This window comes from Ostrea edulis, chromosome 8 (genome assembly GCF_947568905.1).
Source record: "Ostrea edulis chromosome 8, xbOstEdul1.1, whole genome shotgun sequence".
In the NCBI taxonomy this organism is placed as follows: Eukaryota; Metazoa; Mollusca; class Bivalvia; order Ostreida; family Ostreidae; genus Ostrea; species Ostrea edulis.
Genome location: NC_079171.1, coordinates 44,118,934 through 44,135,695, shown reverse-complemented (window position 1 = coordinate 44,135,695; position 16,762 = coordinate 44,118,934). Strand labels below are relative to the sequence as shown.

Sequence of the window (16,762 nt, the reverse complement as noted above, 5' to 3'; positions counted from 1 at the left end):
CTACCTTTTAAAATGCTGTATACCGTAAGAAGAAAAATATGCTTTTTTCCCCGTTGCATATACCACAGTATTAAATGCACACACCCTATCAATTTATTGGTTTTCTGTAAAAAGGGACCGAGGTGGCCTGTAGAAAGGGGGAGGCTAATTCTTTGGATCCATGCATATGAGAGGGGGAAAAATTTCATGAATCCGAGCACATTACTTGTGTCCCCTTGGAATAGTGACGTTTATCACATTTTTTCTGCGTTAGACAAATAACCATTTTGCGACTGGATAGATTGCATCCCCCCTCCCCAGTAAATGTCAAATGATTCTAAACTAAATGGTTACAAAGGTCGTTTTCTGTGACCTTCGATAACATTCTTAATAATGTCTGAAGCAAAGAGATCCAACACCGAAAGAGAGAGCACGTAGACCACAAACTACGGCTGACCACATAGCAAGTTTGTATTTAATTTTGAATTGTTCTCAAAGGATATGGTTCTGCCCAAAATAAGGAATGACAATTGAATTACAGCCTAGATAGATAGAGTACATTTATTATCGTGTTCAATATGCAGAGCATCATTTGATTAATTATGACAAAATATGACCGTGATAATATCTTTGCCCATATGCCCATGCGTCATGTTGCGACAAATTAGTTGGTACTTATCATTTATTTGAAATGTAATTATTGTGTATTGTTGGCAGGCAAAATGATTTTAAAAACATTTTGTATGACTAAGACATACATGTTTCGTTCTGTTTATATGTGCCAACAACATTCTCGGAAATATTTAGATTTGTAGATCGTAGTATTCTGTAATGAAGAATGTATTGTAAAGACCTTTAACGACCGACTTAATTTCCACTGTACCGATGACCTTGTGCTGTGTCGATGACCTTGTAAATTTCACGTGTAGGCGTCGACAGATCCAAAATAGAAAATCGAACTACGTCCATTTTTAGTCACTATTGATTTCCCTTTATAGAGAATACAACTACCAGAGAACAAATGCTGTTGTATGAAAGCAGCCATTCCCGATTTGTGCTTGATAAATCACTGTCATCAGCACGCTTTATGTTTGTCAATTATTGCCAATACAAACATTGTTCAGAACAGATAAATCATTCCGAAGATCGTGATTAGTATCTTTTCAGTGCTTGGAATATTCTGTACAAATATTAACCTAAAGTAAGCCGGATATGGTTATCATAACATAATTATATCCGTTTGTACGTACTAAAGAGGTTAGATGTTTGTTAACAATCGATATGTAAAGGTACCGGCGAGGAATCATTTTGACGTCATACATAAGAATTAGAGAATATGGTGATAAGAAGTGCAATAAAATCTGCGCGTTGGTAAGACTGTATCTACTTGCCCCCTTTTATTTTATTTTATGAATAGTCATATCAGTTGGTGTTTTTTATATTATGAATATTCATATTAGTTGGGTTTTTTCTTCTTCAAAGTCCTATCTATTAAAGTCCATTCAACAATAAGAATAAGTAATCTTTTTTGTTTTAACTTTTAGATCTGTTTTATAACAGCCTGGTTTAGAATATTGTCAGTTACTCTATCAGATTGTAGGAAATAGAACCTACATTTAAGTTTGAACAACTATCTTCCGCAATGATAGGCTAAGTGCAATGACGAATTAAATCCCAAAGCCATCTAGGTGTTTTCACAATAAACTTTTACCGGATTTTCTGCAGTAGTTCAGCTGTCCATTATAAAATGGCAAACGAGGGGAAAATATGAAGGAAAGAGAAATTGTCATCTAACGTCAGCGGCGCTAATCTATAATGACGAAGTGATGGTCGATAAATTTTTATGGACAGTTTGCAACACAACTTGAAACTGAATCTGCCAATATGAAGTCTATTATGACGTCATAAAACATCTATAATGGTAATTGTGGCAAGGAAATCGTGACTTCCCACTTCCGGCCTGCTATGGTTAACCACGAAGTGTTCCATTGAGAAGATTTTCTTTGCCCAAAATGTCTTACATAATGTAGAAAATAATTCATTAAGATCGGAATGCATTTTGTCCTTATCATGTTAAATGGAGTTTCTTTGTCTCCTGTCACATTGATGTGGAGTGGGTCAGTAGCATATATTGAATTACTCTGTCCCCGTTTTCTGTTGTAATAATAAACCATCATGATATTTAACACTGCAGCAATATTGGTTACGATAGTCATCAGAATCTTAGTGCTTGCTACAATTATGGTTTTATTAACAACAAAATTTTTTCAGCACTGTTACAACGCACTTTGAACAATTACGTATCTTGAAAGAAAAATTCAAAGTACGTTGATCAATTTGGTCCCAAATTTAACGCACTTTGAAAAAAAAAATCAAAGTGCGTAATTTTTTTCAAAGTACGTTGTCACACAGCACCGAATTTTTCAGTTTGGTTTTATTTCAGTCTATTTTTCCTCACATTTTATTTATTTATTATGTTTTATTTCTATTTTTTTTTTTTAGAAAGCGGGTTTCTACAGAAATACCCAAAATGCAAGACATCAACGATATTCCATTTATTTAAGTGGAAATCAAAATTATAGAAGAGAACTGAAATAGTATTCTTTTTCAAAACCAAAACATAAAGAAAAAGAAAAAAAAATGCATTAAAAATATCAATAAAACAAACAGCACCCCCCCCCCCCAAACCCGCGAAGTTTGACACTAAGGAACTTTAATGATATCACATTTCTTTTACTAATGTAGGATGTGTTACTAGGCAAAGTGCAAAATTTGTACTTTATTGTTAGTGGGTTGCGATGAAGAATCGCCCCAAGTACAATATGGTGGGGAAAGGACATGGGCAATAGTCGCCCTCTTAGCTGATGTTATCTATGTTAATCTGAAACGTGGCGTCAGACTGATGGCATTACGTTCAACTTTGCTTGCCGAAAGGAAATCTGTCTATTCAGAACTGACGCGAACAGATCATCTTCTAAGAGCCACAAAACAATGCAGACGTATCAGTATTTCCTGGAACAAGTTCTCAAATTAATTTGGCCAGAGCGTCTCCCAAAAGATCGATTTCCCCCAGACGAAGTCAAGTGAGAGAAAAAAATCACCATAAGAAGAAAACGAGACAGGGAAAATATGCTGTCACTTTATTTTCAATGTTAGAAAACGTCGATATGAGATTTAGTGTTTACCTCAGAAGTGTTAATGATAATCACGTCATTCTCATTAGATTGTAAATGTGTGTTTACGTGTGTTTACAACTAAAGAGTACACTTTGATGCAGGTGTACGTTTGCACTAAATGACGTGAGTTTCCTGGTAATACACATTCAGACAAATGTGCATCTACCTAAAATGTTTTTGTTTTAACAGTTATTATCTACACTTTTGTATACAATCACATTTCTCCCGCAATTTATGGAAATTATTTACAATTGACCGTTCGCCATAGCTTAGTGATAAATTTCACATTTCCCGGGTGGTACAATTACACAATTTACAATAAATGTATGACAACTAAAATATTCACTTAGATTCGCAACCACGAGGCCGGGTTGGATTCTAGATTTCGGCGCGTGAAAACCTAAACATTTGTAACGAATGTTTCTTTGATACGATTTTTTATAACGGGGGTCACATGTCATGGTAGGCGTTCGCACGAAAAAGACTTTCACTGCTACGGCCGCAAGAGCATTGATTGGCTCAAAGTTTGTGGCACTTCATCTAAGCTGATGATATCTCTATGAGTAAAAATGATTAACGTGATGAAACGTAAAACTACAAACATGACAGTTATGATATACACTCTCTCGTATAACTGTATGTCTGATGTAATCTATAGAATGTTCTACAATGGTGATTAGCATATGGTCAGTCTCTCGCAATGTCCGACTTTAAATTAAATTAAAAATCCATATATCTAAAAATAATAAATTATATTATTATATACCCATCGATGTATCGTTCTTTGATACTGTGGATTTCGCAGCATGTGATCCGGTTTTCCGGATCACCACACTGTGGTTTTCTGATTCTGTATCAGTATCCTCTGAAACTGATGCCGTCACAATGCACCAACGCAACGTTATTTGTGGAAAATATTGACCGCGTCACAAAACAAAACTACGTACAAAAAACATAATTTCATGGTATGTCTGTTTTTGATAATTTGGATTACATTTATCTTATAAATGTGGATTTAAAATGCAGAAGGGGGTATATAATAAATTTATCATTACTACTATGCGTCTCGTGTGATCTGATGATCCGCGCCTGTCAACTCGACGTGATCCGACTCTTCGGATCAAGTTACTGTAGTAATAATATATATATATATCCTCCCGTTGTCACTTTCAGCAATTTCGAAATGAAATACTAAAGAAATCTGTGTTTGAATGTCTTTGGTGAATGATACCATATAGCTATATATTGTTTTGTCACATGCACGTGGGTTTCTCGAAATATCATTCTATGTCACGTGACCTTTCATCATAGTATGCTTCTCGAATGACGCATTTTTATCTGTCCTTCTTAGATGACACAACAACAGGCGGACACATATAGGGAGGATGTGAGGAAGGAATACAACGTCCTCGTACAACAGGCTGCTGCATCCAATATGGCCGCCACCATGGTACCTCTACATTTAGTTTTTCTTTCCCCTCCTTCTTGTTTTCGTTTGTTTTTGTTTCGTATGGCGTTTGTTCATTTGGGACTATTCTAAATTATCATGTCTAAGTGAATGTTTAACCATCTCAATATGTATACGTCACTAAGGCTTCCATTTGAAACATGAATGAACATATAGATATGCATAAGCAATACTTCATTGCCTACCTGGGTAGCTTAGGGGTAAAGATGGACGGCTGATCTGTAGTTCATTGGTTCGAGTCTAGCAGAGGTTCTAATTTTTTTTGGTTCAGATTAATTTCTACTGAAACTTTATTTATTACTGAATAGGGTAAATTCGAAGTTGTTTTTTTTTCTTTCTAAAATTTCAAAATATGATTGTACAGATGTACAAATTTTAACTTTCCATCCAGTTAGTGTTATTCATCCTTACACTAAGACTTGAAACAAATATCTTCTTACGATAAGCTTAAGGGTGTTCTGTCACACGCACACGCTTACTCTGGTCTTTTTTTATCATTTTGAAATCTTCAACTGCTCCTTTCTGGACACTAGAGGCACATACTTGAGTTCCAATCTACCTCCTTTGAAAATTGCTTGGGATCCATGCCAGAAGTGTGCATGTATCTGTTTCGTGGGGGGGGGGACGTATGGAACAATTTCTCTCCGGAAAAATATAGATATGCTCGCACTATTCATACAAGTGCGTAAACTGTACGGCATTACAACTTCAAGACAATGCGACCAAACGTCACAATATTATCCAACTTTTTAATGTATTTTAAAGAACCTGCCCAGAGGTGAACAGAATGAACGATTTCTCAGTGACTATTCAACTCTGAACGACATCTACAGCATGTTTGGATACAAGGATGTCATCCCTCACCTAGGCATCGACGAACTACAGAGTAAAGACATTATGAGAATTGCGTTATCTCGGGCTACGTCTTTGATCGAGGTCATCCGAGCGCTTATGGACGAATGGCTCACCAAAGCTACCATTACAGGTAAAAATCAGAATTTACATTTAGATTGGCCTTGATCTCAAATTGGTGTACTTCAAGAAAGAAAATAAAACAATCAGAAAAATGAAAAACAGGGAAAACCTAAAAAACAATAACAATGAAACCAAAACAAAGTTCCACATATACAATGACAAAAACAATACACACCAGGAGAGAGAGAGAGAGAGAGAGAGAGAGAGAGAGAGAGAGAGAGAGAGTCAGTCAGTCTAAGATCTACGTAGTCGCTCTGAACCATTGTACGTAGTCGCTGAAATAATTCGTCACATTAGCGGCACGCTATTCTATTGATATTAAGTAGACGAATGCAGTTAGAGCGGAGTGATGCGTTATTCTTCCTGTGTACAAGTTTGTTCAGTAAACTCTCAAGATCAAAACACAGCGAAGAACACTATTTACATTTCCAATGTTTTTTGCCTTCCACATGTTTCACCAATTGTAATGTTAGTAATTTCCTCAGGAATGTGATGCAGATGTGAGCAATGCGCGTATGAATCTCGATAAATATAGTACGTATATCTTAATGGCTGGGAATTACAACATAAATGAAAGTGAATTGTAATTATATTTTTAAAAAAATCAATTTCGAAAAACATATGAGGGTATGAACAGCAACGTTTTAAGGTGACATGTTTTGTGCTTCGTGAACTATGTTGGTTTAAAGCATCGCATTCATGCCCTCGTGCATTTACAAAACTGAAATTCATATCTGAAATAACATGTCCTCTATTGTTACATATATGTACACGTAACTTGTCAGTCACTGAAATCAGAAAGCACTGGCTTAGAGCAGTATCGGTTCTCTTAGAGGACTTCTGATAAATCACAACAATAAGGGATGACGTAAACATCATTATATGGCATTTCAACCCATGTTCGATTCGAGTACTCACATTCTACCATTGGTGTTAGCAATATAATACATCAAACTATGCTGTCTGACGTGTTTCATACCGATTGTTAGGCCGTTCTTGGCACACTGATTTTGACTACTGATTGCTGCGTTTACCTGATCAAAGACATAGGGCTCACGGCGAGTGTGACCGGTCGACAGGGAATGCTCACTCCTCATAGGCACCTGATCCCACCTCTGGTATGCTCAGGGGTCAGTGTTTGTCAAAGTATTTGTTTTGCATTCCTTACACACTGTAGGAATCACTGTTCGTTATCTCCACCTTTCATGAAAGTGTTATGGTTATATATGTTAAGATTCTTAAAGAAAAGTTCATAGAGGATACCATGAGAAAGCCTTAGGAATACATCGCCATTTGGAAGCGGATGTGACGAGTGGTGGGTTTTTTTATTTCAAAGGGCTCGTATTTGCAAACTCGAAATATTGTTTCTCTTTGTATATTATAGGTGATCCCGATGCTGCAAACTTGTTAAGTGACATTCTCAGACACGTCTCCCAGGACTCAAACCCGGACGACCTGTCTCAAATGAGAGAGATTCTGTGTAAGTAAAAATCGAGCACATTGATGAGTTTGATGATACGGAGTGGCGCATCAAAACTCAAGCACTTTGATGATACTGAATGGCGCTTTAAAAATCAAGGACTTTGATGATACGAAATGGTGCATTTGTTTCTGTTGGTGTAATTTTAAATAAAAAAATGTTAATTACCTGTGATCATGATTTGATTAGTTAATACTCTATTTTATATACATTGTCCTTCTTGATTTAACATTCCAGACGATATTTTTGCCAATGAAGTTTTGAACAGTCTTGAAAAGCGACCTCTAGGAGATTACGAAGATCTGAACGAGACTTTGAACGAGATTCCATCAGGAAAAAGTGAAAATGAAAAACAAGAAACTGTGGAAAAACAAGACAAAATCGACGAGAAAGTAAAAACACAGGAGCCAAACACGAAGACAGAAAAGGGTAAGAGTGTTTTACATGTAATACAGTTATAGCATTCGTGAATAATTTATCATCTTTAAACAATGTTCTGATGTGGGTATCTGATACTCACCATTAATTTGTGTCTTCATTGTTTCTTTGATATTGAAATCCACTTTTTAAATTTATTTTTAAAATCATTCATTATCTATTTTTATTTGGGTTTTTTTTAGATATAGTTTTTACTATTCTTTTTATTGTTTTCTATTTTGATTTATTTACTATATCTTTTAATTTATTGTCATTGTTGTAAAACATCTATCAGACCTGTAAGTTATTTTATATCGAGTTAAAGGTTTGATTTTAATTTTTTTCAAAATTAATATAAATACTCAAGATTGCTAAAATAAACAAGAGGTACTGTGAGCAATGCTCACTAAGAATACTCCCCGCTTACCCCAATCTTCCAAAGCGTATTGCTAATAGGTATAAATTATCTCTTTCCTGAGTGTAAAATCATGGTATGCCTTTGTAGAAGAAAATGGAAGATATAGTGCGAACACAAATCCATGGCATAAACCTATAATGTTGACCTTGAGATCAAAGGTCAAGGTCATAAAGAGGTCATGAATGTACATGACACATAGTCTCATGGTGATACACCCATGTCTTATGGTATGACAATGTCAAAATCCTATAATCAATTTTGACTGTGAGGTCAAAGTTCAAGGTCATATAGAGGTCATGAAGGTACTCGACACATCGTCTCATGGTGATACACTCATGTGTCAAATATGGGATGCCTATGTCAAAGAACAAAAAAGTTATGGCCCTGACACGAATCCATTGTAAAAAAAAAAACAACCTTTAATTTTGACCTTGAGGTCAAGGGTCAAAGCCATATAGAGGTCATGAAGGTACTCGACACATCGTCTCATGGTGATCCACCTGTGAGCCAAATATGGTATGCCTAAGTCAAAGAACAAAGAAGTTATGGCCCGGACACGAATCTGCACAGACAGACAGACGGAGTGATTACTATATACCCCCTAGAACTTCGTTCGGGGGGTATAACAATGCCAACTTTAAAAAATTTACTGTATTTCATATGCCATCTTGCACACAAGTCTGGTCGACCTTAAAGGTTAGATGTGAAAGTGCAAGATACTTTTATATAGACATCCCAGTATTCAAAGGATCCCCAGCTTCACTAAGAGTAATGGGAATGAAAACAAATCACCCAATATTAATATATGATATTTATTTCTTTACAGAAAACCGAGAAGAGAAAGAAACAAATGCGAAGAATTTGAAGATGTGAAATGTGAAAGATGTTGTTGAAAGTAAAACGGTTGATATCTTAAGTAGCAGTCCGTGTGTGTTAAACGTGCGATATGAACAAAATTAAACTATTTTAATACATAGAGGGTTGATAACTATTTTGTTACCCAATAATGTTAATAACTCTGTATTTTATGGTAGACTACAGCAAATATATTTGGCATTTATCTCTGAGAATATATTTCATCATCTTATGTGGGGAAAAAAACCCCAAACCAATGTACAATATTTATTATGGATTTCAAAGTGAACACCAATATTACTACTTGAATGAATAGGTTAAGGAGGCAACCAAAACAAAAACAAAAACAACAACAGATGTTTGAAGAGTATACCACGTGATTTCTTTCTTGCATGATACGTCACTGCTTGACTGCTACTTAGATAAATTAATGATCTTTTATTAATTTGTGGCGCTTCTTTGTACAGAAAAAGACCCAATGAGGCGTATTGAGTTCCTGTATATAATAACAGCGAGAAATATATATTACTTTTATTGCACAATATCCAGATAACAACGTTTGCTGATGGAGCGGTTTATTGCGTAACATTTTAGAAAAGTTTATGTGTAACTACTTATATTGTGATGTTTTTATGGACATCCCCACGTAATGCAGGAATCATGTTTTGTATATTGAATAACGTAACAAACAAGAAAATGATAAATTTATAATTATGAAAATCGGAAAATGCATCCATCGGATCACTTGTTATATCTAAAGCTACTGAGATGGAGAACATGGATTCTGTTAATGTGCTTGTTCAATTATTTTTGTCGTGCAACAGTTCAATAGAAATTTGCTAGAATTTCCCCCACAACACACGAAGTATATAGTTATGAGAAACACGAGCGGCGACAGCCAGGTAGAAATCAATTTTGCCGTAATCCTCCTCCATACACAATTAAGACACATGGAGTGTCCCTTCTGTAAAACCGCGTTGTACTGTAGATGGGTACTTTACTATAATTATGTTCAGCTAGTAAGTAATATATACAGTTATTTTCGCCCCGTGAATTCATTCGCGATGTTTGTTAATTTCGGATGATCAAAAATTTATATCTAGCACATCAAACATTACGGCGGAATTGTCACGTAAATTTCGGAACGAGATGTTAATGAATTTTACGCACATACTGTAAATTTTGTAGTCCCCCGTACGATTGCACTCGCAATTTCACGATTAGACCCACAGACGGAAATTTTACCAAATCAAATTTTCTCTTAACATATGGAATTGACAGTATTTCAAACATGCAGAGGAAAGGTGAATTATGAGCTAGATGAGATCTTTTTGACATGTTTTAATATTTCAGAGAAAAAAGTTGTCATAATGAACGACTTTTCTCGATTCCGGCTATGTTTGATGAGTCAAAGGTTAATAATAAGTCAAACGGTCATTATTTTAAGTCGGTAACATTTCTGTGATCAGAGTGTAGCATTTTGTGCAATATACCAGCTTATCTTTTAAGTCCGTGTACTTCACAATCATAACAACTATCCATTTACGCATTTTGGAATTTAGATGTATACCCAAATGAAAAACAAAATGTTTTATCGTATATTATAGCTGTTTACACAGCTTTGGGGCTAGAACACTAATATTGAAGCACTGTTAATCTCAGTACATGCACATTAGAAAATCAGACAGACTAATACACGCGATCAGGTATTGGACTTTCCATCAATCATCTTAATTTTTTTCTGGGTTCCACCAGTCCCTTAATCTTACTGTCGTTCCAATAAAAGCGTGTCATTTGGCTTGATCGAGCGTGGAGATTTCATTGAATGGCTATGTGGTTTGAATAAAAATGATTTTGAATGACCACGCTATGTCAATCGTTCAATGTGATTGGTAACTGAGAACGGAAGTAAAACATATTTCATGGAAATCTATGACAAGCCTCGTCCAAACATTTCCTCGCTCGATTAACTAAGTGACACGCTGTCACTGGAATGGTAGTAGATTCCATGCATTGTTGTACAGCGAAAAAATAATATACGAAAAAAAAAACAAAAAAAAACTACTAACTACTTATTTCAATTCAGCTTTTTTTTTTTACACCCCCCCCTCTTCCTTTTAAATCAATTTATGCGCACATATCACATTTAAGAGAAAGTACGCTTTTTTATGCTTGATGTTCTTTAATGTTATTAAAAAGAGTATGGTTTTAGGAAGTAAGTAAAAAGATAATAAATCATTTGAATATGTACAACATTAAACATGTTCCGACAGTGCGTTATTTAAAATGATAATAATTTGGTTGAGTATTAATGCTTATGATGGCAAACAATCTGAAATGCTATTTTTGACTGGTGTAGATAAAGAGATTGTTTCTGTATTTTTATATGAAACTGCACAGACACAAACTGTAAATTTGTTAATTGTTATTACAAAAAAAAAATTAAATAAATCTCGTGCCTTTGTTGTTTGTGGTCTTTAATAAAATTGTTGTTGGTATCAGGCAATGCCGTCTTTCCTTCTTGACTTTGTTCAAATTCTGCTGAGTCATTCGGGGACTATGAAAGCATTTAGTATTTGTTCTTTCCCCGTATGAGTGAAAGGTTCTCGAGCGGGACGTTACACATGATACAACCAACCAACCCGAGCGCTGGAAGGAGGTATTGGGTATGCAAGTCGCTCTTCTTCTGAAGAGCCGTCCCACAGTTGAAATCGGACAAAAAGAAAAACATTTCTTAGTCCGCGCAATATATAACCTTGACGGGTAAACTTATATATTTCATGAAAAGCAAAGATAACGAACAGTGATCAATCTTATAACTCCTATAAGGAATACAAATTAAGAGTTGGGCAAACACGGGCTCCTTGACAGACAAGAGGTGGGATGCAAGGTGAAGATAACGAACAGTGATCAATCTCATAACTCCCAGAATTGTTTTCGCTGTGGTTCATGAACGCGTATATGTCATACCTGTCTTCTCTAGATCGCCATGACTAGCAGGAACTGTGTGTCTCTGTTTAGAGGTGCAGATCCAATGCTGCTGATGTGTCGGTTTCAAATCGCAGTGACAGGCGACGGGAACAATTTCTCTGCTAACTGGGGTCGCATGTACCATAAACACAGTTATAACAAACATCCGGATAACGAACAACCTGTTATGACGAAGTCAAATATATTCTTGGAATATCCATAAAGATAAACATAATTATGCATTAGATTCCGAATAAGGGATATTTTCTGTGGTTGTCCATTTTTCGCGGCATTCTGCAAATAGGAAAAATCTGCAAAAATTACAATCGCAAAATATGTATGCATGTATATATATATATATAATGCAATCGCAAAAATTAGAAACGCAGGATAATTTTTTTTTACCATCTATGTATCAAATCGCAAAAATAAATCAACCGTGGAAAATGCGTGTTCCACGGCATAAGGAATTGCACTTATAACACATCAGGTAGGATAGTGTTTCAATGAATTCTGTGCATAGCATGCGATGGTATCTAAATTGTTGGAATGACTGAAATTCACAGCTTCCGGTGCATTATGTATATGTAAGCATGGATTCGTGTTATTTTACGTAATTATTATATTTGCGTAACGATGAGCCCGGTATTGCGTTATACGTATCATGTATGTTGGTCGACATTAATGTTACTGCTGTTATCACAATTCATTGCTGTTTAGAAGCACACGCAGTAATATATGTAAACCTACACAAATTAAAACATATCCAACACAATCGATTAACAAACCAATCCGCTTGAAGTACGAACGAGTGGTCCATGCTCTGCCGAGTCACCTTGGACCTGCTGTTGCTCATTCTTAAACGTTTTTGTTCCCTGCTGCAACGCGGAGGAAGACATAGAAATACCTATGTCCGTCCCTCACACTTGGCTTTGTGGAGGGGACGCCTTGGTAACTGCTCAACGGATTTTGTTCACATTTTGTAGGATTGTTCATCACCATATGTTGTTGATCATATTGCGCCGTCATTGTGATTCGTCAAATTGTACAGGAGTAATGGGACTTGTTGAATTTGTATATGCTACACTATAGGAACACTTTGTAGATGCAACTCCATAGAAACTACTCAATGTGTTTTTTTGCAAATTTTGTAGAATTTTCAGTTATCATATTACACCCCCCCCCTCATTTTGATTCGACAAAACTTATGGGACTTGCGCTTCAACTCTTTTTGCGGCGGCGGAGGACATATGGCTACGCATAGCAAACTTATTTTTTAAAAAAAAAATTGGATTGGGCTACATTATTGCAGCTCCATAATCAATATTACAGAAAAACAGCAAAGAATAGTGAAGTAACTATAACGCAGGAACGTTAATACAAAGAAAAATATGATTTTCTACAAGGTAAAGGAGTTATCTTTCTTTTGAAAGAAAATAAGGTCCATGGGAATCGGAGTACATATTACACATGAGATACGACAACAAATTCCTGTGTATTTCACGCCATCCACGATACACCATATTGTCAGAAACAGAGCATACACATTGCAGATTTTGTATTCCCCTTATCCCATAATTCTACATGCCAAAGAAAAGGTTGTCAAGTTCTTACGACAAAATCGATATGGACAGCGAACGATGCACAAAGTCAGTTCTCAGTAAGATATGCCAATGTATTCTAAGGTCATCTGAGTACAATGAGATTATCTGTTAAGTCACCTGATACGGAACAACTTTGAACACAAACTAAGCTCAGCTGGGTCGAAAAGCTACCACAAGCTTCACTTCAGAACAGACTGAATATTGCTATGGTTTTGTCACTTAAAATTGACGGATTGTCTACACGCTCAAACGATTGATTGATTGAATATTGTTTAACGTCTCTCTCGAGAATAATTCACTCATATGGAGACGTCACCATTGCGGGTGAAGGTCTACAAAAAGGCCTATGCTCGGCGCTTATGGCCTTTGAGCAGGGAGGGATCTTTATCGTGCCACACCTGCTGTGACACGGGACCTCGGTTTTTGCAGTCTCATCCGAAGGACCGCCCCATTTAGTCGCCTCTTACAACAAGCAAGGGGTAATAAGGACCTATTCTTACCCGGTTCCACAAGGGACCTCTCAAACGAAAGCAGCAAGTATCAATTGTTGCTGCACTGACATAAATTCAGGTATCCAAAGCCCATTAGACGACTCAAGAGACGATGCCAGTACATTTTGGTGTATGTCGGATATTAATAAAGGCATTTTAATGAACAAATTAAATGAAACGGATCTCTGTCATTTGATATTGTCATTAAAAATGAAATATGTCCACGTTTGATGTTGTCGTACAGTCTCACACAAACGAGATGACGCGTAATCTGTAATGGCTGCGCCCATGGGCAAAGTCCTGCAGGACGAACGCAGCCGACTTACTTTGGATATAAAGTCAAACTGAGATTTAAGACAACTCAAGACGACAGAAGGTGAATAAAACGTTATCCTATTTGTCGTATTCAAGACGATACGTTAGATGAAAACGGGTGTGAAGAATATTGTCCATGTATATTACGGTTGATGAATTGAAAAAAAAAAATATATATATCGAAATAAAACGGGAGATTGGGGAAAAGATAGACGAACTGTGTCATTGAGATGTTGGATCGATTCCTTGAGCCACTGTTGTGCTGTAAGATGGGGCCATTTTATCTCACATGAGATATAAAAGGTGAAATGAAATTGAGACTGAGAGGGTGTTTGTACATACAGTGTAGTAACTGCGGGCAGCTGAATACCGTACTGTGTGGCAGTGCATACTCCGGGTCATCAACAAGAGGACAGCTAATGCTTACTGCTAACACAAAGTTAGGTGCAGGTATGTAATCTGAGCTCATAGTTGTACAGATGTACACTATTATTGTTTCGCTATTTAACAGAAACTTTATCTCTGAAGAATCAACATTAACATGTAAAACTTATACGGTACCAATTTTGATGCACCAGATGCGCATTTCGACAAATAATGTCTCTTCAGTGATGCTCAACCGAAATCTATTTTATCTGCAACGCTGAAGTACTTGTTTACAATGATTGTGTGCGATACAAAAAAAAAGTAATCACCATTAAACAGAGGCCAGTCGAGTGCGTTTATATATAACTTGTGCGACCTACTTTACAAGAGTGGTGCTGGCTAAATGGTTAGCGTGATTGTTATGCAAGCAGAGGGTTGTTGGTTCAAATCCTGTTCATATACAACCACAATTGTGTTTTTCGGGATATGAATGAAACTTACATAGAGATTAAAATCATTTAATATTTATTTGCCTTGATGAAATTACGGCGATTGTGATTGGCTGGAAAATTCGTTTGATTTTTGCATCAAAGAAAACCTGATTTTGACTTCATGTTGTGCAAATGATACGTCGTATGAATTTGAAAAGAAAATCATGTTTTATCATTTAAACTCTATGCTTTGAAACACGATGATAATTTAATGATAAGAAATTAATCTTATAATCCTTTTTCTTGATGGTGGTATCATCGAGTAAGATTGGACGAAACACTTTTTCATCAATGCGCGACTTTGCTAATAAATCAAGGAACTCTTTTTTGAAAAAATAATATATGACAAAATATTACGAATGAAAACCTGATGAAAAATACATACATGTATCAATAACAGTGTGGATGATTTACATGTACAGCATTGCCAATGGTTAAATTTCTGAATAAGAGAGTAATTTATGTATATTACTTTTTTTTAAACGACCAGCCATTGGAGATGTATAGTATGATAATTAAAGGTAGTTTAAAGGCTGTACTCACAATATGTTTATCAATTAAATCCGTGCCATGCACCTGATCCCACCTCTGGTGTGTCCAGGAGTCCGTGTTTGTCCATCTCTTTATTTTGTATTGCTTATAGGAGTTATGTAATTGATCACTGTTCGTTATCTTCACCTTTTCTTACATGCAATATCCATGTACATGAAAGGTGAATATAACGAACAGTGATCAAACTCATAACTCCTATAAGCAATACAAAATAGAGATTTGGGCAAACACGGACCCCTGGATATACCAGAGGTGGAATCGGGTGCCTAGGGGGAGTAAGCATCCCCTGTCGACCAGTCACACCCGCCGTGAACCCTTTATCTTGATCAGGTAAACGGAGTTATCCGTAGTCAAAATCAGTGTGCCAAGAACGGCTTAACAATCGGTATGATTTGAGTTTGATTTGATTTGATGTTTTCCGCCACACTCAACAACTTTTCATTTATATGGTGGCGCCCAATTTTTGTTGGTGGAAGAGATAACCAAGATACAATGCACCTGGGAAGAGACCACCGACCTTCCGAAAGTAAACTGGGAAACTTTCTCACTTACTGGCGCGAGCAGGATTCGAACCCGCGCCGACAGAGGTGAGAGGCCGTGTGATTTTGTGCGTGATGCTCTAACCACTCGGCCACGGAGGCCCCCACTATCGGTATGAAACACATCAGACAGCATTTGACCCAATGATAGGTTGTATTGGCAAACTAGATAGTTAAAGACCATATACTTTGCGAAATGCTGACTTTAAACGAGACTGTTGGAACCCCTGCACCATCTACTTGTTTGTCAGTAGCCTGCTTCTATTTAAAAACTGACCATAAGCAGAACAAGCTCTTGCGTATCGAATCAGTTGAGAAATAAAAACACTCTATGCAGGTGATAATAGAATCTAAAATGATCTCGTTTGTCATATAGTTGAGTCGTTAGTTTGCCGTTAATATATATTTTCAATAAAATATATTACTCTGTTTTAAGTCTGGCAAACCAGTTTTCCGCACTTTTTTCTGTTCTTGCAGATATTTTTTTTATTGGGGAATTGCTTTTGCATTACAAGTTAAAGATAAAATTCGAATTTGGTTTTGGTCCGTTAATTTTTCAATAAGTTATAGCCCTTGGACTTAGAAAAATAGCTTGAATTTTCAGTTTCTGGACTATTTTCGTTGTGCTAAAAATATTTATTTGATATTTGTACATTGCTTTGCTAT

At 36.2% G+C, this 16,762-nt stretch overlaps 1 protein-coding gene across 1 annotated transcript in view; it reads left to right on the top strand.

Annotated features, from left to right (window-relative positions):
- The window catches only part of LOC125662546 (uncharacterized), a 32,365-nt gene extending 21,132 nt beyond the window's left edge, over positions 1-11,233 (top strand). The window contains exons 7-11 of the mRNA XM_048894781.2: positions 4,507-4,605; positions 5,389-5,608; positions 6,983-7,078; positions 7,316-7,507; positions 8,740-11,233. Of these exons, the coding sequence (XP_048750738.2) occupies positions 4,507-4,605; positions 5,389-5,608; positions 6,983-7,078; positions 7,316-7,507; positions 8,740-8,786 (654 nt within the window). The 3' untranslated portion in view covers positions 8,787-11,233. The remainder of the gene's footprint in view (positions 1-4,506; positions 4,606-5,388; positions 5,609-6,982; positions 7,079-7,315; positions 7,508-8,739) is intronic.
- Positions 11,234-16,762: the final 5,529 nt, after the last annotated feature.